General features: G+C 45.9%; 2 protein-coding genes across 9 annotated transcripts in view; one reads left to right on the plus strand and one right to left on the minus strand.

The window, feature by feature from the left end:
• The window catches only part of LYAR (Ly1 antibody reactive), a 99,260-nt gene extending 95,517 nt beyond the window's left edge, over positions 1-3,743 (minus strand). The window contains exon 1 of one of the 6 annotated variants that reach the window (XM_029591051.1): positions 3,644-3,743. The gene's annotated coding sequence lies outside the window, so the exon portion shown is untranslated. Of the gene's footprint in view, positions 1-3,374; positions 3,594-3,643 lie in introns of those variants that run through there. The other 5 variants (XM_029591031.1, XM_029591070.1, XM_029591023.1 and 2 more) reach the window with 5 other exon arrangements.
• Positions 3,744-3,802: 59 nt separating this feature from the next.
• The window catches only part of ZBTB49 (zinc finger and BTB domain containing 49), a 112,393-nt gene continuing 89,132 nt past the window's right edge, over positions 3,803-27,063 (plus strand). The window contains exons 1-2 of one of the 3 annotated variants that reach the window (XM_029591001.1): positions 3,803-3,937; positions 11,512-11,685. In XM_029591001.1, the coding sequence (XP_029446861.1) occupies positions 11,534-11,685 (152 nt within the window). In that variant the 5' untranslated portion in view covers positions 3,803-3,937; positions 11,512-11,533. Of the gene's footprint in view, positions 3,947-11,511; positions 11,686-27,063 lie in introns of all 3 variants that reach the window. The other 2 variants (XM_029590991.1, XM_029591010.1) reach the window with 2 other exon arrangements.

Here is a 27,063-nt window from a genome sequence, read left to right on the forward strand (position 1 = left end):
GATGGGGATTCTAAATGGCAGATACAATTTAATGTGGACAAATGCAAAATAATGCACGTAGGAAACAATAATCCCAACAGGAACGCAGTGCAGGGCTATATCTTAGGAGTTGCCCCTCAGATAAAGGACCTTGAGTCCATGTTGAAAATACCTTGAAATCTTTCACTCATTGTGCAGCGGTAGTCAAAAAGGCAAATAGTTCCTGTATTTTGCTATGTCTTTCCTTTTATCAAATCTCTTGATTGTTAATATATTTGAAAATAAAGAAATAATTTTAAAAAAAAGCAAATGAATGTTGGAAATTATTTGGAAAGGAATAGAAAACAAAACTGAGAATATGATGATTCCTTTTGTAAAGATCCATGGTGTGACTTACCTCGAGCATTGTGTGCAGTTCTGGTCCCCCATCTCAAAAAAGACAAAGCAGACATAGATAAGGAAGAAAAAGGGGCAACAAAATGATAAAGGGGATGGAAAAACTCCCTATGGAGAAAGGCTAAACAGATTAGCTTGGAAAAGAGATAAGTGAGACAGGATATGATTGAAGTTTATAAATCCTGAGTATGGTGGAACAGGTAAATAGAGAATGGTTATTTACTCTTTCAAACAAACAACACTAAGACTAGCAGAGAGACATGAAACTAGCAACTGGCAGATTTAGAACAAATCATAGGAAATATTTTTTCACTTAGCACAAAATCAAGTTATGAAATCTGTTGCTGGAGGACGTGATCAAGGCAACTATCATAGTGTCATTCAAAAGAGGATTGGACAAGGTCTTGAAGGAAAAGTCCATGAACAGTTATTAGCCAGGTAGACTTGGAAAAGCCATTGCTTATCCCTCTTATTAAGATACAAGAAATAGATCAACTATTGGGGATCTGCCGGGTACTTGTGACCCAGACTGGCCACTATTGGAGACAGAATGCTGGGCTCGATGGACCTTGGTCTGACTCAGCATGGCACTTATGTTCTTAAGTCTCAGTGTCAAGACACCAACATTGCTGCCAATCTGCTTGATTCCTGAGCATACGTCTTGAGGACCAGTTCAGCTGTCACTACAAACAGTGCCAAGGCGCTTGGGGTTGACATCTCTATCTCCGAGGTGCCCAGCAAGGACCTCAAGGATCCTCCTCTCCAGCTCCTTCTCAAAAGCTTCTGATGCTAACACTGCAGCGGGCTCAGTAGGAGAGGTCATGTCTTTCTGGATAACCAGAGGAAACATACCAATGCCAATGGACAAGACCTCTGGAAACAGATACTGCTTAGTCTCCACTTGACAGGGAAAACAGACAAAGCCACAATCTCTCTGCTTTTGGATACTTGTGCCTAAGGGGGAAAGTGCCAAGACTTCTTCAAGTCTTCCCCCAATATTCTGTACTGTGCCTGCTCAGATCCAAGCCAGACTCTGAGGTACCCCTCTTCAGTGTCAAGCAGTAAAATAGGATGGTGTTCTGCTTCTGGCTCTGTATCTCAATTTGGGCAAGGATGTGTGAAGCTCCCTTGGTGTCAAGGCATTGCCAGCAGTTGATGCAACAGCTGGGCCTTCAATGTAGACAAGTGTAGATGCATATCTACATTGGACTTCAACGTTCTAGAGATCATGAAATCGGAGTCTCTGGAATACATCTTTGAACATTGGCATAATGAGGGACATCAAGCTCTAGACAGTACATGCAAATTTGATAATGATTAATAATGGAACATCATGAAATTGCCGTGAAAGGAATGATTGAAGCTACTGGTCTTCCTTTCTGAGGAAAATAGACAATGCACATCAAAATGCAAAATTTTGTTAGAGAAAAAGATAGCTCCAACAGGACCAAGCGACAACATTAAAAAAACACTATAACTTAAGAAATGATGAAAACAACAGTATTTTACAAAGACTGAAGAAAATGACAACAGAAGAAAATCATGCATGTATTTCACTGTGAACCACAAGGGAGAAATGGTCCAACTATCACCATAAACAAAAAATGACTGAGGGAGCTCCACAAGGAGGTGTACTCATGCATAGAAAAGCCTTTCCAAAAGTCTCTGGAGAAATGTGTGTATGTTTGTGTCATGCCAACATTGACATAAGTAATAGATTTATCCTGTCTGTTATCAGAGAACAGGCCATCTCCTTGGTAAAAAACTGTACTAAATATAATCTCCCCACCTCCTGGACAGTCAGATTGCCACAGTGATAGCTTGTCAACAGCATAGGAACACAGTAAGCATGCGCTCCAAGTCTCTGCAGTTACTCCTCTTTCCTCTCCTAGATTTCCTGAATGGAAAGGAAGAATGCACAGTGGGGTAGTGCAACCGAGGTGACTGGGAGCAGAAGCTCACCGTAACACTTTCTGCTGACCTACCATGACTCTGCTCATAAGACTGAGAGCCACCTGAAGGAGGAGAGAGGTAATTAAGAAGAATTTACGAGTGGGGTGATAGACGGGAATCTGAGGAGGAAGGGGAAGATGGAGAAACATAGGGGAGATAGAGAAAAGGAGAGATGGAGAAGAACCTTGGAGAAAAGAGGGAAAAGACAAAGGCATCCAAAGAAAGAGTCTGACCCTGGCAGCGAAAGAGGATTTATGAGCACAAGAGGAGATGAAAGGGAACTTGGGGGGGGGGGGGGGGTAGGGAAAGGAGATGGAGATTAATTTAAAGAGGAGGGAAGATGGTGAGATATCTGAGGGTGAAGGGGGGGGGGACTGATAAATGAGAGGGAGCAGACAGGGAGAAACCTATGAAAGGGGAGACAGAGAGCAATCTGGAAGGATCAGAAAGGAGAATAAGGAAGGAGTATATATTTAACTTGATTTATATTCCACCTTTTGGCATTTCAAAGCGGATTACATTTAGGTATGGTAGGTATTTTCCTATCCCCAGAGAACTAGGGGGATAATAATGTACTATATAATTTTCAGGACTTCCCTCCCCGTCCTTTTTTGTAAATCTTAGATCTACTTATGCGTGTCCTATGAAGTTCAATCACATTTTTCCCGTGTACAGCCAGACTGAAAAGCCATAAGCTTTTTTTTTTTTTTTTTAAACTATCCTAAGTAAGACAGAGGCGATCAGTTAGCATTCAAGGAAATTGAAAGGAAGACAAGGGCAGGTAATGGCAGAAAGCACATGGGACCGTCCATAAGAACTGAGAGCGAAAGGCGGAGCAAGATTCACAGTACGACAGAGCTAAGGAAGGCAGTACGGCGAGCTAAGAGTCCCGCGTGCAGGTTTTCGCAACCCGCAGCTCAAACCCTTTTTAAGCTCATCTCATTCCGAGAGCTCTGGGCAAGAAAGTGCTGTTGTAACGGCTCTGGGACACGGCAGTACGCAGCCGACACCCTCTTCACTAACACAAGATATAGAAAAACACCCACACCGCCACACAATACCGTTACACTCTCTTCCGCCACCAGCAAATTTACCGGCCGCACGCGCCAATCTACCTGCGGCGTACCGGTGTCCCACTGTTTACGGTCCGATCTCCCTGTGCGCGCGATACACCAGAATGAAGGTTCCCTCCCGGTCACGCCCACAGCAGATCGCGATGTTGTTTGATTTCTTTCTCCTCCTCTCCCCCCCCCCCCCCCCTTTTTTTTTTTTTTTGTTCGTTCTCTCTCTTCTTCCCTTCACATCCGTCACTCACTCTTGGGTCTATACGCAGGGTTACAGGAGCTGAGGAGTTGTTTCTGTGTCGGGACGTGACGTTGCCGGAAGAGGGAACCCAGTGCGGTCGTGTAACCTCGCCGCCGGTTTGGAAACAGCGGTTGGGAGCAGTTACTATGAGCGAGACGGCGACGAGCTGCGTGGAGATGAAACGGAGCGCGAGCGCCAGATTCCGGAGCAGTGAATGACCGAAGGTGGAACCGCCTGGGGAATGGAGAAAGCGGTTCCCCATGTACTGACGCCAAGCTGCGCAAGAGACTATCTCCAGATTTAGGTCGCAAGGGTAATTTTGTCTCATTGCTACAGTGTTGTGCTTCTTATTTTTATTGTTATTAATGCATGTGTTAGTGTTTTGAGTATAAATGCGAAGTTTTTGCCTCCTGTTGTGCTGCTTGCCAGGTCTTTACAGCCGGAGATACTGATGGTGGTTTTTACTTTTAACTGTAAATTCAAATTAGGCACACCTGAGTAGGTGAGAAACCTTTAGCTCTTACGTTATGGCTATCATATATATTTATACACAATTTGTGTAATCTAAACTCAGTCTGAAAATTGAAATAGCAAAAAAACGCTCTACAGTGGTACAATGGATGACTTAAAATCAGAGCTGGTGCAAGGGTCTCTAGTGCCCTAGGCAAACTAATTAACACTGCCCCCCCCCCCCCCATCCCTTCCACCCTGAGTTGAATGTGTCCTCTGACAGTGGTAGATGTAAGAGAATGACCATAACTCTATATAGTACTCTTTCTCTCACAACACACCTAGCAAGTGCTCCGTGACTTCTGTCACCCCTTCTTTCACATTTTGTAAATAGCTCCCTCATGTACTGTGGTGGCATCTAACTCACTGAGGGCGCCGTAGGCAACTGCCTAGTCCCTCCTAATGGTCATGCCTGCCCTGCTTAAAATATCCTCTGCTAATTAGATAATTTGCAAACCGCATCTAGGTTACTCCAAAAATATCAAAATACCTGCCCTCTTTTCACAAGTAATCTAATCCCTGACTCACAGGCTGATGCAAAGATATGGATTCAGCAGAATGCACAGTTTTACCAGTAGCAGAACGCACATTTTGTGTAAACTTTACTGCCACAGCAAGGAGTTTTATGCTCATAAACTGGCTGACACTATATCATGTGCTGAGCCTAGTGCACAGGCTAATGAGTTCTTGGACTTGTAATTTGGGAGCGTATCTAAAACATGCGTCCAGCACGTAGCTAGTAGCGCTCATCACGTGTAAATGCATGTAGATGAGGCTATTAGCTATTACCCGATCCAAAAAATCACCATGTGCATGTTTTAACACAGAAAACGTACGCTGGCGTTAAGTCTTTACATACGCCAAGCTGTCTGAAAAACCCCTCACAAAGCCACAGAAAAGCCCAAAATACCGTATCTTGAGTAGTTTAGGAAAACTGACACTCATTAATTGAGCGTCCATTTTCCTAACCAGTGCACAGCCACTTCATGCTAGGGATGCCCATTTTATCCCTAGAGTAACTTGTCCTTTAAATAATGCATCACATGCTCAGGAGAGCTGGCTGGGCACGCGTTAGGAGAGTGGGAGCTCAGTTATGAGTGCTCGTTTTACGCGAGTCAATATTGCATTGGCCTGAAAATGTGAGCTTAAAAATGAGAGGTCAGTTTAGCGCTCTTGCATGGAAATTCCATGCTAACAAGGGCATTAAGTATTCCCACCCTATGCAGAGATGGGATCTAGCTGAACTCGCAACTTTTTGAATGCTGGAAACATTATGCCTGGTCGGATGTGGAGTAAACTTTCCAGTGTTGCTGTGCTCATACTTCAAACCAAGGGACAAGCCAAAAAAAAAAAGCGCTTTTTCTGCTTGCCACTTTTAGCTGGATAACTCCATACTTATCTGGCTAAGTGGTGGCTGGTAACCACAGTCAGAAAGCCGGATAAGTATGGATTTATCCTACTAAGTGGTGGCAGGTGACTATAGCCAGATAAAGTAATATTTATCCAGCTAACAAGCCGATTCAGTAAAAGTCACGGGAGAGTTGGTGAGCGCCCGCTCTCCCGACGCGCGCACAGGCCACTCTCCTGTGCGCGCAATTCAGGAGGGAACAACATGCAAATGAGGGCCCGTGTTAAAAGGAGGTGCTAGGGACACTAGCGCGTCCCTAGCGCCTCCTTTTTGACAGAAGCAGTGGCTATCAGCGGGTTTGACAGCCGACGCTCAATTTTACCGGCGTTGATTCTTGAACCCGCTGACAGCTATGGGTTCGGAAAACTGACCCCGGCAAAATTGAGTGTCTGGGCCGCAGGCAGATTTTTACTTTTTTTTTTTTTCTTTTGGGGCCTCCTACTTAATATCGCTATTAAGTCAGAGGGTTTACAGAAAAGCAGTTTTTACTGCTTTTCTGTATACTTTCCCGGTGCCGGATGAAATTAACGCCAGCCTTTGAGCAGGCATTAATTTCTGAAAGTAAAATGTGTGGCTTGGCTGCACATTTTACTTTCTGTATTGCACGAGAAAAACTAATAAGGCCATCAACATGCATTTGCATGTTGCGGGCGCTATTAGTTTCGGGGGGTTGGCCACGCATTTTCGACGCGCTATTATCCCTTACTGTATAAGGAGTAAAAATAGCGCATCGAAAACGCGCGGCCATATGCAGGCTAACAGTGCGCTCCACCGGAGCACTGTATTGTATCGGCCTGTATGTGACCACAGTTAGTTGGATAAATACAGATTTACCCGGCAAACTGGCTGTGCTCCAGTACTCAGCGATTTTGAAATATCCTGGATGCCCCCCACCAAATGTGTGGCTAGTTTGTGCTGACTGCACATTTTAACTTGGTATCCGCACATTTTAACTCTTGATGTATTAACATATTATCAGTTTACTGCATCTTGAGTTTAAAAAAAATGTAACCTGTACATTAAAACTATGTTTTTAACTTGAGTTACTGCATCGACCTGTCTGTGCAGTACCTGTGGAATTCCCTTATCTGCAGGATTGGATGTCTCAGATACCATCCCCTGTTACCTGTACGTACCCGGATCAGTCCAGACTGCTGGGTTTTGGCCCCCCCCCCCCCCCCTTAGCAGATAGAGACAGAGATGTTTTAAAAACAAAGCTCCGCCTTATATAGGAGAGTGCCACCTACAGTCTGGCAGTATTTCTCTGTCTCTAGCAGATGGAGGTGCAAAACCTACAGTCTGGTCAGAGTCTTTATTTTGATTTGATTAACTTTAGTTAGAGTTTTCTCTGTTCTTCATGATTGTTAGTGTCTGTTGCTTTAAATTTCTTTAAAAAAAAAGAAAAAGGATTTGTTTCTTGGTCCGCCTTCCAGAGGGTTGTTAGGCTCTGAGAGGGCCATCCCCTGCTGGTCTGAGGCAGCTGCCGACGGGGGTTGAGGACCGTAACTGTTAATTCAGGCAGTGGGGGTGCGATACCAGGGAGCCCGGCTCACTCCACCCCACTGATCAGCACCCTGGTCCACGGTAGGCTGTTTTTACTTTACCTCAAAACTTTTTTTTTTAAAATTTTTTCTAGCTTTCACTTTGATCGGGCAGGCTCTCCTTTCCTTCCTCTCATTGCGGGGGGGGGGGGGGGGGGGGGGGGGGGGGGATTTTCGCTGCGTTTTTGGTCTCGGAGGGGGTCGTTTTCATTTTTTTTTTTTTTCAGTGTTTTTCACTTCTCTCTGCCTTCCCCGATGCTGCAGAAGGCCGTGTGTCGCGTGTGCGGCTTGGCCCGCGTGCGGCTCTCCCGCCAAAATTTGTGTTCAGTATTTACCGGGGGCGGAGGGTTCCTCCAGTGCAGGAACCACTAAAAATACTACTAAAAGCAAGCCCCCACAAGTTCCTTCACCTACAGCAGGGAAGTCTGTTACCTCAGGATCCTTTCCCTTTGAGTGCTGGTACAGAGGCCATTTTGCAGTCGTTCCGCCTTGCGGCTTCTGTGTCTGCTATGGGGGAGGGGACTTTTCCTCCTCATTTGTCTCCTCAGCCGCGGCCCCTAGAAAATAGGGATTTGCAACAGCCTGCTTCTCCAGCTCTGGAGGACAGTCCTGAGGGGACTTCTGACACCTCCTCGGAGTCGTCTTACATAAAGCCTTCAAGGCTAGGAAAGCAGGCAAGCTGAAGGCAGGGGGGAAAATCAGATTTCCATAAGCCCTGGGCGGTTAAACGTGATACAGTAAATAAGGGGACGGAGTCTATTCAGCCTAAGCGTCCTCTTCGCACTGGTGTTTTGCAGGGGAATACAGACTCCTCGGATCTGGATTCAGATCCTGAAGATCCGAATGATCATCCCCAGATCCCGCAGGGTGCGGATGACCCGGAGCCAGATCTACCACTGGCGGACAGGGGTTCTCAGGTGGCTGAGGGCGATGATCCCAAGGTAGTTCGCCTCTTTCGTAGAGACGAGTTGGCACCTCTTATTCCTGCTATCCTCTCTGAGCTAGGCATTGACAGCCCTCCCGAGGAATCCAAGCTCGGGAAGATGGACCCTGTCTTGTTGGGCCTGAGAGGTCCTGCTACTGCTTTTCCCTTTCATTTTTCTGCGTCGGACTTATTGTTTAGGGAATGGGGTACCCCAGAGCTCGGTCTAAAAGTTAGTAAAGACATGGATAAGCTCTATCCTCTGCCAGAGGATGCCTTGGAGCTTCTGCGAGTACCAAAAGTGGACTCTGCAGTGTCGGCTGTCACTAAGAAAACTACGATTCCTGTCACAGGAACAACGGTGCTCAAGGATCTGCAGGATAGGAAGTTAGAGGTGCATCTCAAAAGGATTTTCGAGGTCTCAGCCATGGGAGTCCGGGTGGCTATTTGTAGTAATTTTGCTATGCGAGCCGGGCTCTGCTGGGTGCAGCAATTACAAGCCAATATAGATTTCTCGGCCGAGGAGGCGGCTCAGGCGAACCATTTGGAATCCTCGGTGGCTTATTGTGCCAGTGCCTTTCATGACCTCCTCAGGACGTCCGCCAGGTCCATGGTGTCGGCGGTCACGGCTCGTCGGCTTTTGTGGTTGCATAACTGGTCGGCGGATGTGTCTTCTAAGGCCCAACTGGGGTCCTTGCCCTTTAAGGGTAAGTTACTTTTTGGTAAAATCTTGGATGACATGATTCAGTCGCTGGGAGATTATAAGGTGCATCGCCTGCCGGAAGACAGACCTCGGTCACGCAGTTCCTTCTCTTCTCAAGCCAGATTTAGAGGTAATCGGAGGTATCGCCCTTCTAAACCGCCCACTTCGTCCTTTTGTTCGGCTCCGGCAAAGCCACAGATCTATACCCAGTCCTTTCGGGGCCAAAGATTTGGCAGACCGGGGGCGGCTCTCCCTTCCTCAGGTGCGAAATCCTCCCAATGAAAGATCGCTGGTCCACTCCTCACCTCCGGAAGAAGAGGGCAGGCTGACCCTATTCTTCGAGGAGTGGACCAAGGTAACCACGGATCAGTGGGTCCTGTCTGTGATAAAACAAAGCTGCGCTTTAGATTTTGCACAACGGCCCCGAGATCAGTTTCTCATCTCTCCCTGCAGTTCGGGACACATTGCAGCGGCTGCTACAATTAAGGGCCATAGTTCCCATTCCTCCAGAAGAGCAAGGCATGGGTCGTTACTCAATATACTTTGTCATACCGAAGAAGGAAGGTTCCTTCTGTCCCATCCGAGACCTCAAGGATGTCAACAAGTGTCTAAAGATCCCTCGATTCCGCATGGAAACTCTCCGGTTGGTCATTACCTCGGTAAGGCAGGGAGAGTTCCTAGCTTCACTAGATCTCACGGAGGCTTACTTCCACATAGGGATTTGTCAGGATCACCAGAGTTTTCTGCGGTTCTGCATCATGGGACAGCATTTTCAGTTTCGAGCTCTTCCCTTCGGCCTGGCAACTGCGCCACGGACATTCACCAAAGTATTGGTGGTAGTAGCAGCTCACCTCTGGAGGAAAGGTCTCCTAGTGCATCCCTACTTGGAAGACTGGCAGATTCGCGCAAAGTCAGAAGCTTTAGCCACAGATGCCATTCACAGAGTTCTGCAGTTTCTTCGGTCACTGGGGCTGGGTGATCAATCGATCCAAGAGCAAACTCGTTCCATCTCAGTCCCTGGAGTATTTGGGAGCTCTCTTCGATACCCAGAGGGGCCGAGTGTTTCTCACCATGGATCGCATCCTCAAATTACAAGCACAAGTGCGGAGTCTGCTACTCCAGACTTCTCCCAGGGTTCGAGAATACCTACAGGTTCTTGGGTCCATGGCGTCGACTTTAGAGCTGGTGCCATGGGCTTTTGCTCATATGTGACCTTTGCAGTATGCGTTACTGTCCCGTTGGAACCCAGTATCCGAACAATTTTTTCTTCCATTGCCGCTTACTCAAGTGGCGAGAAACAGCCTAGCGTGGTGGCTAGTGACGGACAATCTCTCCAGGGGAGTTCCCCTGGAGATTCCCAAATGGACAGTGGTCACTACGGATGCCAGTCTCTACGGCTGTGAAGCTGTGTGCCAGAGGAAGTCTGTACAGGGCCTCTGGTCCCCTGAGGAGTCCCTGTGGTCGATCAATCGGTTGGAGACCCGGGCTATACGGTTAGCGTTACAAGCCTTTGCCCCTCTCCTACAGGGGAGAGCAGTCCGGGTGTTATCGGACAATGCAACCACTGTGGCATACATCAACCGGCAAGGGGGGGACTCAGAGTCATACTGTAGCAGAGGAAGCGGCTCAGTTCAGCTGGGCAGAACATCACCTGTGCATTGCGGCATCTCATATTGCCAGAGTGGACAACATACAAGCGGATTTCCTCAGTCGACACCTCCTCGATCCCGGAGAACGGGAATTGTCATAGGACGCGTTTCACCGCATATGCCTTGCGTGGGGAACTCCCAGCATGGATCTCATGGCGACGTTTCGGAACACCAAAGCCCCACGGTTCTTCTCACGCCGTCCAGAGCCGGGAGCGGAAGAGGTAGATGCTCTAGCTCTACCCTGACCTATAGACGTTCTTCTGTACGTGTTTCCACCCTGGCCATTAATCGGCAGAGTGCTCCGTCGGATAGAGCGACATGCAGCGCCGGTGATTTTGGTGGCGCCGGAATGGCCGAGATGTCCTTGGTTTGCAGACCTCCTCAACCTCGTGTCGGCGGGTCCCATTCGGTTTCCAGGGATTCCGGATTTGCTTCACCAAGGACCTGTTTGTTTGGAAGAAGCTAATCGCTTCTGTCTTGCAGCATGGCTTTTGAGCGGTGCCGTTTAAGTGCCAAGGGTTATACTCCTGCGGTGGTGGCTACTCTTCTCCATTCACGCAAACCTTCCACTAATCTGACTTGCGTTCGGGTTTGGAAGGTTTTTGAGGCCTGGTGTCTGGATAATGACGTTTCACCAATCCGGGCTTCTGTATCCGATATCTTGGGTTTCCTGCAAAAAGGGCTGACCATGGGATTATCATGTAACTCTTTATGGGTACAGGTAGCAGCCCTTGGTTGTTTGCGCGGAAAGGTGCAGGGTGGAACCTTGGCTGCCCATTCTTACTTAATTAGCATGACAAAATTACTTTAGTCCCCTTGCTATTTCTATCCTAATTGCTTTTATATTTGAGGAAGCGATTTTAGTCCTCAAACCCTGCAAAGGTAAGGATTTGTTAGCCTTTGAAATGTATCATCATTGCCCAAATACTTTTTTGGCTTTCTTTTTACGTTCATGTTGGTCTTTATTTTGGGCCTTTTATATTCTCCAACAAGTCCTCACCTGACTAGTACAGACTTCCATAAAGGATGCTAGAACATATCCTACAGAAATCCATTTTGAGTTATTTATCAAAATGTTTCCTGTACATAAGATTGTGCCTCAAGTTGTTTCCTGTCTGAGTAAGTTTTTGGGGATATCATTGCAGGTAACTGAAATGCTCCTCTGGCATGGACCCTGTGGCTAACCATAGCTGTCACCTTCTTCAGCAGCTCCATGAGCAGCGCATTCAGGGCCTTCTGTGTGACTGCATGTTAGTGGTGAAAGGCGTCTGCTTCAAAGCACACAAAAATGTATTGGCTGCTTTCAGTCAATACTTCAGGTATGTAGAAAATGTTTAATTTGTGTGAACAGGTTTTAATGAAAAGAATGTCTTCTTGACAGTAGCATGTCAACCTTGATAACCCAAGATATGGTGCTATATAACTGCAGCAGCTAAATAACTTAAACATGGTAGGAGCACTGGATGGCCGGCGCCATCTTTACGACGGCGGCAGCCATCTTTAAAGATGGCGCCGGCCAGCCAGTGCTCCTACCATGTGACAGGGGCCGGCCAATGGCACGGATACCCTATCATATGGTAAGGGCAAAGGGCCATCGGCGCCATCTTTGAGTGGCAGCCGACGGCCTGAGAACGGGAGATCGCTCCCGGGACTACCACTAGACCACCAGGTAATTTTAAAATGTTTTGGGGGGATCGGGAGGGTGGGGGTCGTTTTTAAAGGGTCGGGTGGGTATTTTTTTATCGGGCCATCGGCGCCATTTTTGAGTGGCAGCCAAAATGGCGCCGATGGACCGAGAGCGGGAGATCGGTCCCCGCGCCCCCACTGGACCACCAGGTACTCGTAAAAAGTTTTGGGGGGGTTCGGGAGGGTGGGGGAAGGTAAGGGATTAGTTTTATAGGGTCTGGGTGGGTTTAGGAGTTGTTTTTGGTGTGCCGAGTTTCCCCCCCCTCCCCCGATTTACGATTTTTCACGATAAATCGGGGGAATTTCTATTGTATCGTGACTCTTAACGATTTTTGACGATTTAAAAAATATCTGACGATTTTTTTAAATCGTCAAAAAACTATTCACATCCCTAATACTTAGTGGACTGAAGTATTACAAATTCCATACTTGTGCAAACTCGTGGGTGGGATTTGAGTTTTCAATCCCAATTCTCTGTACTTACCCATATCAGTCCAGACTCCTGGGTTTATTCATCCCTGCCAGCAGATGGAGATAGAGAAAAGCCTCACTGACACTGCTTGAAAAGTCCTGGTGCCACCTGCAGTAGTTCAGTATTTCTCTGTCTCCAGCAGATGGCTGGTGTATAAACCTGCAGTTTTTTCTTTACCCTTGCTTTTTAGATTTGTTTCTCTTTTCGGGTGAGCCTTCCTCCCAGGGGACTGGTTCCTTTTGGGACGCAATCTCTGTTTGGTCAAGGTGGACCAGTTAAGGTCCAATTTGTTCCATGGGGTGTACATCTGGTGGTCCAGATCTCTCTCCTCACAAGGCCAGCCGTGCGGGTTTTAGCCCTTCTTTTTCTTTTCAAGGGTTTTCTCTCCTTTTTATTCAAGTAGCTGATTTGAGCTGGACAGCTCCTTTCAGCTTAGGAGAGAAGCCTTCCTGTTAGACTGTGTTCTTTTTGTTAAAGTTAAAAAAAACAAAAACAAAAAACATAGAAAGAGAAGTCAGCTGACGGGTAAGGCTCTGGGGCGACTCCCTCCAGCAGGTCGCGCCGATTTTTTTTAAAAACATTTTTTATTTTACTTTGTTGTGTTACCAGCATGGTTCGTTGCTTGGCTTGCCGCTCGTGTGGGGCAGTCCTGGCGCATCTTAGTCTGTCTGGGCTCTGCTCCGGGTGCGTTTTTTTTTTTTTTTGGGGGGGGGGGAGGGCCCTCCCTCCCTCCCTCCCTCCCTCCCTCCTTCCTTCCTTCCTCCTTCCTCCTTCCTCCCAGGAGTTTCTAAACGTCGGCGCCTTTGTAAGCGCACGGCTGCCATGGTCGGAGCATTTTTGCAGGCTTCTAATGACGCTAGGGCTGCCGGCTCCCTCAAGACGGGAGCGGCGCCATTTTAGCACCGGATTCGCGCACACCACCATTTTTTGAAGGGGAGGGAGATCTTCCTCCACGGCTCTCCCCGGTTCATCCCAGACCCTCCGAGGGGCAGCTTACCAGGTCCCTTTATTTCAGGGGCCTGGGGGAGACCAGGTTCCAATTTTTCAACCAGGTGTGCGCCCTTTTTCCCCAGATTTCATTCTGCTGCACCAAGTATATCTAGCGCAGCAGGAAGGGTTAGGGAGGCCAGAGTTACCATTGGTACCCCAGAGTCCAGACCTGTGGCATCCGGGTGCCAATTCAGGAGACTCGGGAATCCCAGTGGTACCCACCCCGGGGAGGGGGCAACGGGGGGCTTACAGGTCCTGGTCCCTCCGGCAGTAGCAACGTGGGGTCCTCAGTGCAGGATTTGGCATCCCCAGACGTAGATCAAGGAGATGACGTGGGGATACCATCCCTGGCAGAGGGTGATGATCCCAAGATTCTCCGGTTGTTCCGGAGGGAGGAATTGGACCCTCTGCTTCCGCAAGTTCTTGAGGAGCTTACTCTAAGCTTGGTTTAAAAGCTCCTCAGGAAGTTCTGGAATTGGATGGAGCGGATCCTGTCCTGGAAAGTCTTCGAGCCCCTCCTTTCGCCTTCCCTTATCAAAGGTCGGTGCAGCAATTGGTGGAACATGAATGAGATTCCCCAGACTCTTGTTTGAGGGTGGATAGAGCTATGGCCAAACTCTACCCCTTACCAGAACAGACCTTGGAGCTTTTTGCGTTTCCGCAAGTGGATGCGGTGGTTTCCATCGTCACGAAGAAAACTATTCCGGTGGCGGGAGTCACAGTACTCAAGGATGTACAGGATCGAAAGTTAGAGCTTCATCTCAAAAGAATTATTAAGGGGGCAGCCTTGGGGCTCCGGGCCGCCATTTGCTCCGGCTTTATGCAAAGAGCATGTTTATGCTAGATGCAGAATTTTCAGGATGGTCCACCCCTACCTGCTTCTGACACATCGGATGAAGATCTCATGGAGGCGTCGGTTGCATATGTGGCTGATGCACTTTATGATTTGGTGCGTTCGCTGTCTTGAGTTATGGGTTCTGCGGTTGCGGCCCGACGTTTACTATGGCTCCGTCACTGGTCTGTAGATGTGTCCTCTAAGGCCCAGTTAGGTTCCTTACCTTTTAAGGGTCGTCTCTTGTTTGGGGAGCAGTTGGAACAGCTGATAAAGCAATTGAGTGAAATGAAGGTACACAAGTTGCCAGAGGACAAGCCTCTGGATCGCCAGGCGTTTCAATCCTGGTCCTGTTTCAGGGTCGGCAGATGGTCTCGTCCTTCTAGATGTACTGTGGAGTCGCAGTCACACAAACATTTTCAACCGCGGGGCTCGAATTGGGGTTAGTCCTTTCACAGCAGATGAAGGCCTTCAGAGCTCCCTCGGCTGCGGGAGCAGCAGCAAAGTCCTCCCAATGAAGCAAGACTGGTTCACTCCGCCGTTCCCTGTATAGGGGGCCATCTGGCAGATTTTTACGGGGAGTGGACCAAGATCACACAGGATCAGTGGGTCTTCTCAGTGATAAGAGATGGTTACACGTTAGAGTTTGCATGTCCCGTTCGCGACCTCTTCTTAGTCTCCCCTTGTGGGTTCTCGGCGAAGTGTCATGCGTTTCGGGAGACTTTGCGCAGGTTGGGAGCGGTGGTCCCAGTACCTCCATGCGAACAGGGCAGGGGTCGTTATTCCATCTATTTCATGGTGCTGAAAAAGGAGGGAACTTATCGACCCAGGGTTTTAATGATTCATGGTCAACAACAAACCTTTTATGATGGGAAAAAAATCAGTAGAACTAGGGGTCATGATTTGAAGCTCCAGGGAGGAAGACTCAGAACCAATGTCAGGAATATTTCTTCACAGAGAGGGTGGTGGATGCCTGGAATGCCCTTCCGGAGGAAATGGTGAAGACTAAAACTGTGAAAGATTTCAAAGCGGCGTGGGATAAACACTGTGGATCCATAAAGGCTAGAGGATGGGAATGAAGAGTAGAGCCATTGGGGTGGCTTGCTGGAGTGTTAACTACTACCTGGTGATTACTACCCTTACTCAAAAAAAAATCCCTTGCACGGTTAATGCAACCCCAACATTGCTCTCTGCTTCAACGGCAAAGGGAAATGCGGAAAAGAGGATTTGCATTCAGATAACAACCAAAAAGGACTGAACTTCACAATCTGGGTGAACAAATAAATGTGGGGGTAGCTTGCTTATTACGGCGGTTACTACCCTAAACCAAGTAAGTCTGATATATCACTTTGAATGCATACACAGCGTTGCTCTCTGCTTCTACTGCAGGGGGTAATGTAGAAAAAAGGATTTGCATTCAGACAACAGCCAACAAGGAATGAACTTCATAATCTGGGTAAACAAATAAGCGTGGGGGTAGCTTGCCTACTACCGTGGTTACTACCCTAAACCAATTAAGCCTGATACATTACTTTGAAAGCATATACAGCATTCTCTCTGCTTCAACGGTAGGGGGAAGTGAGGAAAACAGGATTTCCATTCAGACATCATCCAACAAGGCATCGATCTATGCAATCTGGGTAAACAAGCATCGGGGTAACTTGCTTGATGCGGCGGTTACAACCCTTAACCATAAGCCTTATGCTTACCTTTGATGCAACTCCAACATTACTTTCTGCATCAATGACAAGGGATGGCAGGAAATTTGAATCAGTTACCAACAAGAGCCCTGAAGTTCTTGGTTGGTGAAACAGATAAGTACACCCTCTGGGGATAGGGAAATACCTACAGTACCTGAATGTAAACCGATGTGATATCTCAGATCGAATGTCGGTATATAAAAAAAAATAATAATAATAAGTATGGGAAAATAAGTGTGGAAGCTTGCTGGGCAGACCAGATGGGCTGATTAGTCTTTTTCTGCCGTCATTTCTATGTTTCTATCTTGGACCTCAAATCGGTCAACGCGTCCTTAAAGATTCCGCGCTTTCGAATGGAGACTTTACGTTCTGTAATTGCAGCGGTACGCTCTCAGGAGTTTTTTGCCTCCCTGGATCTGATGGAGGCATATCTGCATATCCATATTCACCCAGAGCATGGGCGTTTTCTGCGGTTTGCAGTGCTGGGTCAGCACTTCCAATATAAGGCTCTCCCCTTCGGACTAGCGATGGCTCATCGCATGTTCACCAAAGTAATAGTGGGGGTGGCGGCAGCTCTCCGGCGCGAAGGGGTGTTGGTGCACCCTTATCTCGACGATTGGTTAATTTGGGAGAAATCATTGGATAGCTGCCGTTCTTCAGTTCAGAAAGTGATTCGTCTGCTAGAGTCTCTCGGCCGGGTGGTCAATTGGGTGAATAGTCACTTAGAGCCATCCTAGATACTAGACTACCTCGGGACTCGTTTCTATACGAGCCAAGGCAGAGTATTTCTCACTCAGGAGAGGATACTCAAACTACAGTCGCAAGTTCGCCACTTGCTGGCATTGAAGGTGCCCCGAGCCTGGGACTTTTTGCAGGTTCTGGGATCGATGGCCTCAATGCTGGAATTAGTGCCATGGGCCTTTGTGCATATGTGCTCTGCGCGGACAGCGCTGACCCATCGGGGTCAGGAGCACCGCACCGACCGGTCACCTGCTGCCGCTCACCTGCACGAGGCCCCCTCCAGCACCGGTATGGCTGACCCTCTTGCCACGAGGGGACCGCCCCTCTGAAGACCCAGCCGCCAACGTCCTACTCGGCCTATCTGGGGCTTTAAAGGGCGCCCCAACCGCAGGTGTCACGCGCCGTGCGTCGCGTGCCTAAGGAGTGCGACCGAGGGGCCTGCCCCTTTGTGCGCCCCTTAGTGTTGCCCTTTGTGCATCCCGTCATGCCCCCTCGGGCAGCTGTCTGGTTCTCCTCACCGCTCTGAGTAATATCCCCTCCATTAGACAACATTGTACCGTGCTCCCCCCCCCCCCCCCCCATAACTTCCCACCGATTACTGTCCTACCTCACCTGCTCCCCCTTCTCCTCTCCTTGCCGATCCGCCCTTCACCAGAGTGAATCCAACATCCCTAACTCATCTCTCCCCTACCCATTCCTCCTACCAGCCATCATAGAACAAGACCCCTCCTTTCCCCTAACCCTCGTTTACTATCCCTACCCTGCACTCCACCTATGCTAACTTTCCCTGCCCACCCCCCCCGACACATCTCCCACTACGCTTTCACCATGCATTCCTATCCCATTCCCATCCTCAAACACCACTTTCCTTACTCCCACCCAAAGCCGAATTCACCTCCACAACCCTACAGATCGCTACTCCCCATCATCACCACCCCCTTCACCTAACTTATCGGCCTCACCACCTTTGCCATCCTCCTCCTAAATGCACAGTCCATCGTCAAAAAAACTGTATTACTCAATGATATCCTCTCAGATGATCATCCGGATATTTGTGCCATTACAGAGACCTGGCTAAAAGCCTCTGATTCTGTCTTACTCAACCAACTTCCCGTTGACCTATATGACATTTCCATCCCGCGACCCAAGAAACGTGGAGGTGGCCTTCTTTTAGCTGCAAAAAAGAACCTACAACTATCCCATCACCCAATCCCCTCCCCTCACAAATTGGAGATCGGATTATTTAAATCCCTAATACCCCCCCACCTACAAATCTGCCTAGTTTACGCGCCCCCAGGGATTCTTGAGAAAACCCCTCCCCCTTAATAGAATTTGTCACCAAAAACATTAACGTAAACCTTCCTGCCATCATTCTTGGAGACTTTAATCTCCATATTGACTCCTCGCCCCGATCAGTCTCCTGCGACACCCTAATTGGTTCAATGAAAGCCTTAGGCTTCTATCAGGCTGTCACCGATGCCACACCCTTGACCTCATTTTCACTAACGCCCTCATCCACTCATACCCCACCACATGCACACCTATCCCCTGGTCTAACCATTACCGCATCGAAAGTTCTTGCTCTATAAAAAAAACAAAACACTAATACCATACCATCCAAAAAAACCATCCACTTCCGCAAATCATGTAAAAGTGACGACCTCATCTCTGCCTTCACTAAGGAACTCTCCAATCTAGATCTCACTAATGCAGACTCTGCCTTCTCCTCTTGGTCAAAATAACTAGCACTATTGCCGACCACTTCTGCCCTACCCTGACCCGAGAAATCAACCCAGCAAAGCACAAAAAGAAGCCATGGTATACCTCTGAACTAAAGAATATGAAACTCACCCTCCGTAAAAGAGAGAGAAGGTGGTGCCAAGATCCCTCCGCCTCCCAACTCGCTAAATTCAGAGCCTACGTCCATTCCTACAGAGAGGCTAGTAACAAAACTAAAAGAGACTTCTTCGCCCAAAGAATTCACCAATACCAATTTTAATGCTCGAGCTCTCTTTGAATTTGCATCTGGCTTAACCAAATCACCCTCCCTTACCACCCCCGACTCTGACGACCAGGCCAATTGCGAAAACCTCGCCCACTACTTCCAGGACAAAATCCTCAACATTATGTCGTGCTTCCCTGTACCTCTATTACCCACAAACACCCCCGCTACTCAGACTGTACTCTACACTCCTTCCACTCCTACTAATACACAAGCATCTAAATCCACCCCTAACCTCCCGTTCTTTATGAACACCACTGAAATGGAAGTTGAATCCATCCTTAAGAAAATCAAACCAGCAGTACACCCGTCCGATAACATTCCCACCAAAACCCTCCTCACCATCCCTAACACAATTGCCAAACCCTCACTCATCATCAATAGATCTATAACTCTTGGTTCTGTCCCAAACCAATTAAAACAAGCCATTATAAAACCTATCCTAAAAAAAACCCTCCCTTGATCCTGCTGAACCCGCAAACTTTCGCCCCATTTCCAACCTTACATTCCTATCTAAAATCTTAGAAAAAATCATCAATCACCAACTTACAGACTACCTGAATGAGAACCACATCCTCTTCCCCTCCCAATACGGTTTCTGCAAACACCATAGTACTGAAACCCTCCTCATATCACTGGCCGACTACATACTAAAAGCCCTAGACAATGGTCAATCCTACATCCTTGCCCTACTTGATATTTCCGCCGCCTTTGATACCGTCAATCACAACACATTAATCAACCGCCTCCATGAAATTGGCATCTCAGGCTCTGCCCTCTGCTTGTTTCAGTCTTTCTTCAGTAATCGACAATACAGAATAAAAATTGGGAACAAAGAATCTGAATCATATAACTTGGCACAAGGCGTCCCCCAAGGCTCCTCTCTTTCTTCCACCCTATTCAACATATACCTCCTTCCCCTATGCCGTCTCTTGTCTGAACTTGGTCTTCCGCATTTCATATATGCTGACGACATTCAGATTCTCATTCCTACCACTGACACACTGCCTAATGCAATCAAGACCTGGGAATCAGCCCTCCCCGCCATCAACTCTCTGCTCACCGACAACTTCCTCGCCATTAACACCGCAAAAACTGAGCTACTAGCCATTTCTCCCAACATTATCACCATCAGTCCCCCTTCAATCAACTCCCCTACACCACCCAATACCTTCTCTCATGTCCGCAGCCTTGGCATCATCCTAGACAATCAATTTAATTTTTAAAAATTCATCAGCACAACCCTAAAAGATGGCTTTTTCAAACTACATACTTTAAAAAAAACTCAAACCCCTACTACACCTTAATGATTTTCGCACTATACTACAAGCCATCATTCTATCTAAAATTGACTACTGCAATGCCATTCTCCTAGGTCTCCCAAAAAGCACGACCCAACCCCTACAGATTCTCCAAAATGCTGCTGCCCGTATACTCACGAATGTACACAGAAATGACCATATCACCCCTGTACTCAAACACTTACACTGGTTACCTGTAACATCCCGGATACAATATAAAACATTCACTATAATTCATAAATCCCTCCACAATAATGATATGCAGTGGTTCAAAGAACAACTCTACTTCCACGACACTGGCAGACCCACTAGAAAACAACACACAGCTACCTTACACACTCCCTCACACAAATCGATGAAACTGAAGTCCACTTCTAACTGTGCCCTCTCCACTGCTGGCCCGTCATTATGGAATAACATGCCCCATACTCTGCGACAGGAACCATGCTATAAGAAATTTAAACAGAACCTCAAAATATGGCTCTTCAAGCAAGCCTTCACCTGAGCATTCCTTCCTCCCTCCCTTCTCCCCCTCCTGTTAATCACCCTCTCCACCCTTCGCCGGTTCTCAGTTACCTCTTTCTCTCCAATATCATGTCTTTCCCTCAACCTCGGTATGTATGTACTTAGTTTTATATATAATGATAATCTACACCTCTGAGTAAATATGTCACTCATTGATACTAATTCCTTGAGTACCAAGTACATGCATTGTCATATATTGACGACTGTTGCTAAACAATGTTATACATGGTATTTATTCTCACATTAGTTACATGGACTTCCAAGCTTTAAATATAGCCTGTTTCTGAATTGTTGTTCGCTAAGTTATATGTAAAGCCTGTTGCTGAATTGCCGTTTTACTGTAAACCAATTAGATGTTACAAACTATTATCTGTATATAAAAAAACACTAAATAAATAAATAAATTGCACCCCCTTCAGAGGGCCCTGTTGGAGAAATGGAATCCTCTGTCGCAGGCTTTTCATTTACCGGTTTTGCGGGATGCGTCAACACGGAACAGCTTCTCGTGGCTACAGTCGTCCAGTCTACAGTGTGGGGTCAGTCTCAAGGTTCCGGAGTGGATGGTTCTCACTACAGATGCCAGTCTCTCTGGTTGGGGGGGTGGTCTGCGAGTGGCAGTCAGCCCAGGGCACTTGGTCGGCGGTGGAAGCATTGTGGCCTATCAAAAGGTTGGAGACCAGGGCAGTGCGGCTGGCACTTCAAACTTTTCAGAAAAACAAACTGATCCAATATTGCAGTAGCTACCAAGACGAGGATCAGTGAACACCAGGAGTTCTTTATTCTGCACAAAACATCATAAAAAGCCCGACTCAGGCAAAGTTTTGCTCTTTGAGCTGCTTCGGGGCTAACAGAAAAAAACAAATAAATCACATATAAAAACATATAAATGAGAATAAAAACATATACACCAAACATACATAATGAAGTTATATGAAATCAAAAACACAAACATAATTATTAACAATAAACAAATGTTGTAACAGTCTTATCAATAAAATGACATCACTCCTTATAAAAAAAAAAAAAGATACAATCTGTATATGTGATTCTATATTTATATTCATATATAAATTCATATATGTTAATAACTATGGAGTACCTATTCTATGTAATGCCGGTGGTTTGTCTCCATACAGCAGTTCAGCCTCTTAAGAAATGTCTTCAAGACAAACAGTGAAAGATATTGTAACAAATTAAGATCACTTTATGAAACAGTGTAACACATCTTGATACAATGTACCACATTGATGTCTACCTAAAGTTAATGTGTTAACAAAGCAATGTTCTAAGACAGCCTTGAATGACACTAAAAATCAAAAAAACATTTAGGTGCTGTCATGCAGACAGAGAATTAATTTAAAACAAAGGTAACTAAGACTCAGTATAAAATGTAAAGACATAAAATAATCAATTTTATTGTATTAGAACTGCTGTGTCTTCAGCTCAAATCATACATAAAAAATATAAATCGTGACTTAAAAATAATTTATCCATGTAATTAAAATACTATCAGGAATACTACCATAACAACGTCGTCATGTTGAATTTAAAAGAACTCACCGCTACAATTTAAATGCTAGTGCACCAAAAATCAAACTTGAAAACTACAACTTAAAAAAACTATAAATTAAGCCAACCATTAATAAATAGCGTTTTTACTTGTTTATTTTTCTATCATGCTGAATTCAACCCCCCCCCCCCTTGCCGATTTTAAAAACTCACCACCACCATTTAAATGCCAGCACAGACACTTCACAAAAGCGACTACCTCCGTATCATCCGGACAGGAATTCAGCCGAATTGAATTACCATAACAGCCTTCAAAGGGTCATAGAGATCAAAGTTACAACCGGAAATGCCGGGCTGCGCGTCAGGCTCACTGTTTAAGTACTTCCTTTTCGTGCCAATTTTAGTGAAAAACTGATACGGACTGAACAATTCAGGAGAGATACCACCATGTATTTAAAAATTATATATAGGTAAAAAATCATAGCACCAATAAAATATACTCATACATAAAAATATACAAATAAAAACATACAATAAATGGCACATTTGCAAACAAAAATTACATTATTCCAAAGGAGAGTGTCATATACAGAACAAATTAATAAGTAAATTAAATGTCTAGACCATAAGGATTTTAAGTAAAAATATCATAGATTACATTGGGTCCAAAATGCTTAGTGGTTTAAACAGAGAATTTTTCAATCATTTGTGTACTCAACTGGAGTACAGTAGCTTAAAAGACAATGTGACCATGTGTCTTAACAATAATAGCTAAAAATTATTAAAATGAAATCAATAAATGATAAAAACAGGCATCTATAGTAAAAGGCAAAAACCATTAAATTTATAAAATCATTTATGTACTCAAAAATAGAGGTAGTACAGAACCTTAAAATACAATGTAGCCATATGTCTAATCAATGGAATGATATACAAAAAATTATTAAAATGAAATTATTAAATCTAAATCCTAATTATTGGTGTCATTAAAACGTGAATCCTAAAAACCAAAAAAATATAGAGATTCATAAAAAGACAGAAAAATCTAATTCATTGTTAAGACAATTTGGTGACATTTTATTAAAATCAAAGATAAATTTTTGTTCTATTCTCAGAAGATTCTAATCAAAATTCCCTCCTCTCCGATTTTTATTCACTTTCTTGATAGCACAAAATCTATATTCATCAAATTTATGTCCTGCCTCAATGCTGTGTGCTACTAATGGTTTACCATCAACCTTTCTATTCACTGCACTCTTATGCTCAATTATACGTTTATGCAAAGGTCTTATGGTCTTGCCTACATGCATCTTTTTGCTCGGACAAATGGCCACATATATTACTCCATTGCTTCTGCAATCAGTAAAATAATTCAAAAAATATTCTTTCTGTTGTACCAATTTTTATGCTTATAGTTTTCAAATTATCATTGCACACACTGCATCTCCCGCAAGGTCTGTGGCCTGCTGGTCTCATATCTCTTGGTCTTTGTATCGGTAACAAAGATGGTGACAAAATATCCTTCAGATTTTTGTCCTGCTTGTTTGCAATCATAATTTCTTTATCTTTAAATGCTGGTAAAAGCAAGTTTGCTTACCGTAAACAATGTTTCCGTAGATAGCAGAATGAATTAGCCATGCTGTCATGGGATCTGTCAATCAGGCCCGGGAGGCGGAGCTTTTCAAAGCAGAGAACAGAGCTTTGCTCTCTGTGGCTGCGCGTGTGTTCCTGCGCAGGAAAGTAACGGTATCTCCTCAGTCTGTAATAAAGCTGTAGTGTAGTCGAAGACTTGGTGGGTCAGCATGGCTAATTCATCCTGCTATCTACAGAAACATCGTTTACGGTAAGCAAACTTGCTTTTTCCCGTCGATAGCAGGGCTGAATTAGCCATGCTGTCATGGGAGTCCAAAGCTCCCGATCACGTCATTTGTGACATATATGGTTGGACGTGATCTTTGACAGTGTGGCAGTCACCGAGGACAGGAGGATAGAGATTGCAGTATTGCTTGCCCTATCTTCGCATCCGTGGCTGCTTGTTGGTCAAGGCAGTAATGAGATGTGAAGGTATGCAGTGATGACCATGTAGCTGCCTTGCAGATGTCTATGGGTTGCACATTCTTCAGGTGTGCTAAGGATGTTGCTACTGCTCTGACTTGGTGAGCTTTAGGAGTAGACTGTAAATGTAAATTCTGTTTGTCGTAGCAGAATTTGATGCACTGTGCTATCCAACTGGAGATGGTGTGTTTAGCCACTGGCAGTCCAGGTGTCTTCAGGTCGTAGGAAACAAAGAGTTGAGAAACACGGGAGTCCGAGTTCGTCCTTTCTTTGTAGTGTGTTAAAGCTCTCTTCAATCCAGTGTGTGCAGTAGCTTTTCCCTATTGTTTGCATGAGGTTTAGGGAAAAATATTGGTAATTCCATTGTCTGATTGAGATGGAATGGGGTAACAACTTTCGGTAGGAAGGATGGGTGAGTTCGTAGAACTACCTTCTGTTGATGAAATTGCAAGTATGGAGGATAATGGACCAAAGTTTGTAACTCACTAACTCTTCGTGCTGATGTTACCGCAACCAGGAATACCACCTTCCAAGTGAGGTATTTAATGTGTGCTGCTGAGTCCATAGGTTCAAATGGAGAAAGCATGAGCTGTTCCAGAACTATGTTGAGGTTCCATGGAACTGGAGGTTTGGATACCGGAGGACGAATGTGTGTTAAACCCTTTATGAAACGAGTCAGTAATGGGTGATTGGATATAGGAATGTCATTGATTGGTCTATGATAGGCGCCTATTGCGCTGAGGTGAACTCTGATGGATGATGTTGCTAGACCAGCTACATATAGTGTATGAAGATAATCAATGAGCAATTCCGGGGAACAGTCCAATGGTGGTACACCTTTGGAAGTGCACCAGGCAGAGTAGCGTTTCCAGTTATAGCTATAATTTTTCCTGGTTGAGAGTTTCCTTGATTGTAACAAAATGAATTGTGCTGAAGTGGAAACTCCTTGTTCTGTTAGAAGGAGCCTTTCAATCTCCAAGCTGTCAAGTGTAGAGATGAATGTAGCAGGTGTAGTAGTGTTCCTTGATCTTGGCTGAGAAGATCTTGACGATTCGGTAATAGAATTGGATCCTTGATGGATAGTCGAAGTAGGAAACTGTACCATGGTTGCCTCTGCCATGCCGGGGCTATGAGTATCAGTTGGGCTTTGTCCGCTATGCACTTCTGAATTGTTCTTGTTATGAGAGGTATGGGAGGAAAGGCATAGAGAAGGCCTGTAGTCCACAGAATGAGGAAGGCATCTTGAGCAATCCTGAATTGGCTTGGTCTTATCGAGCAGAATTTGGGAACTTGAGAATTGATCTCTGTTGCAAAAAGATCTATGGAAGGTGTCCCCCACTGCAGAAATATGTCCTGGACTACTTCTGTATTGAGTGACCATTCGTGGGGATGAAAGATGCGGCTTAGTCTGTCCGCTCTGGTGTTTGCAACTCCTGGTAGGTAAGTTGCTTGTAGATGTATGCAATTTTTGTGAGCATGTTCGAAGATTGTCAGGGTCTCTTTGCAGAGGGACCAAGAACCGGACCCTCCTTGTTTGTTGATGTAAAACATAGCTACCTGGTTGTCTGTGTAGATCATGACCCTGCATCCTTTCAGGTGGTCTTGGAAGACTCGCAATGCGTTGCGAATCGCTCTGAGTTCCAGTAGACTTATTTGTAGATTTTGTTCCGAGAGTGTCCATAACCCTTGGGTTTCGTAAATCTCGAGGTGAGCACCCCATCCCTTGCGAGATGCATCTGTGGTTAGGACTGCATTGTGAGGAGAGGGGCTGAACAATGCTCCCTTGGATAAGGTGGAGTCTAGGAGCCACCATGCTATATCTTTTTTCATTTCTGCGGTCAGCGATACCTTTTGCGTCAATGGTTGTGAATGCTGTTTCCATTGTCATTTTAGACCCCATTGTAGGCGTCTCGTGTAGCCTGGTGTTGGGAACCATGAAATTCGCCGCTGCCATGTGGCCCAGAATTACCAGGACTTGTCTTGCTGACGGTCTCTGAGTATGTTTCAAGGTGTGCAGAAGTTGACGGAAATGTGATATTCTGTCGTCTGGGAGGTATGCCCTGTTGCACGTAGTGTCCAGGCATGCGCCTATGAACTGTAACTGCTGTGTTGGTTGTAGATGTGATTTCTGAAAATTTATCACCAACCCTAGTTCTTGTAAGCAATGTATCACCCGATTGAGGTGATCCTGTAAGATGTTCGGAGTTGAGGCTATTATGAGCCAGTCGTCCAGATATGGAAAGATGATTATACCTTGTTTCCTGAGATGAGCCACCACCACTATCATGCATTTGGTGAAAACTCTGGGTGCAGCCGATAGTCCAAAGGGAAGAACTTTGTATTGGTAGTGTTGATGTCTGTAGCGAAAGCACAGGTAACGCCACGAGGATGGATGGATCGGAATGTGCGTGTAAGCATCCTTCAGATCGATGGAGCACATCCAGTCGTTGGTTTGAATGAGAGGAAGAATTGACTTCAACGATACCAGTTTGAATTTCTCCTTGGTGAGAAATTTGTTCAACTCCCTTAGGTCTAGTATGGGGCGAAGGCCTCCAGACTTCTTGGGTATGAGGAAGTACGGGGAATAAAATGCTGCTAAATTGGGGTGTGGGTGGATTTGTCGAATTGCTTGTTGCTTGCAAAGTAAAGCAATTTCCTCCCCCAGTTGTGGATGGGAATTGTAGACCTTGAGTGTGGAAAGATGAGGCAAGATGGGTTTTGTTACAAATTGGAGTTGGTAGCCTTGACGTACTATCTCCAGCACCCATTGATCTGATGTTATTCTTTCCCAGACATTCAGGCAAGCACGAATTCTGCCTGGAGGAGCTTGATGTTGTGGTGGCGGCTGAGTAACTAAAAAGATGACGTTGGTTTTACTGCAGTA

Source organism: Rhinatrema bivittatum, chromosome 1 (assembly GCF_901001135.1).
Source record: "Rhinatrema bivittatum chromosome 1, aRhiBiv1.1, whole genome shotgun sequence".
NCBI lineage: Eukaryota > Metazoa > Chordata > Amphibia > Gymnophiona > Rhinatrematidae > Rhinatrema > Rhinatrema bivittatum.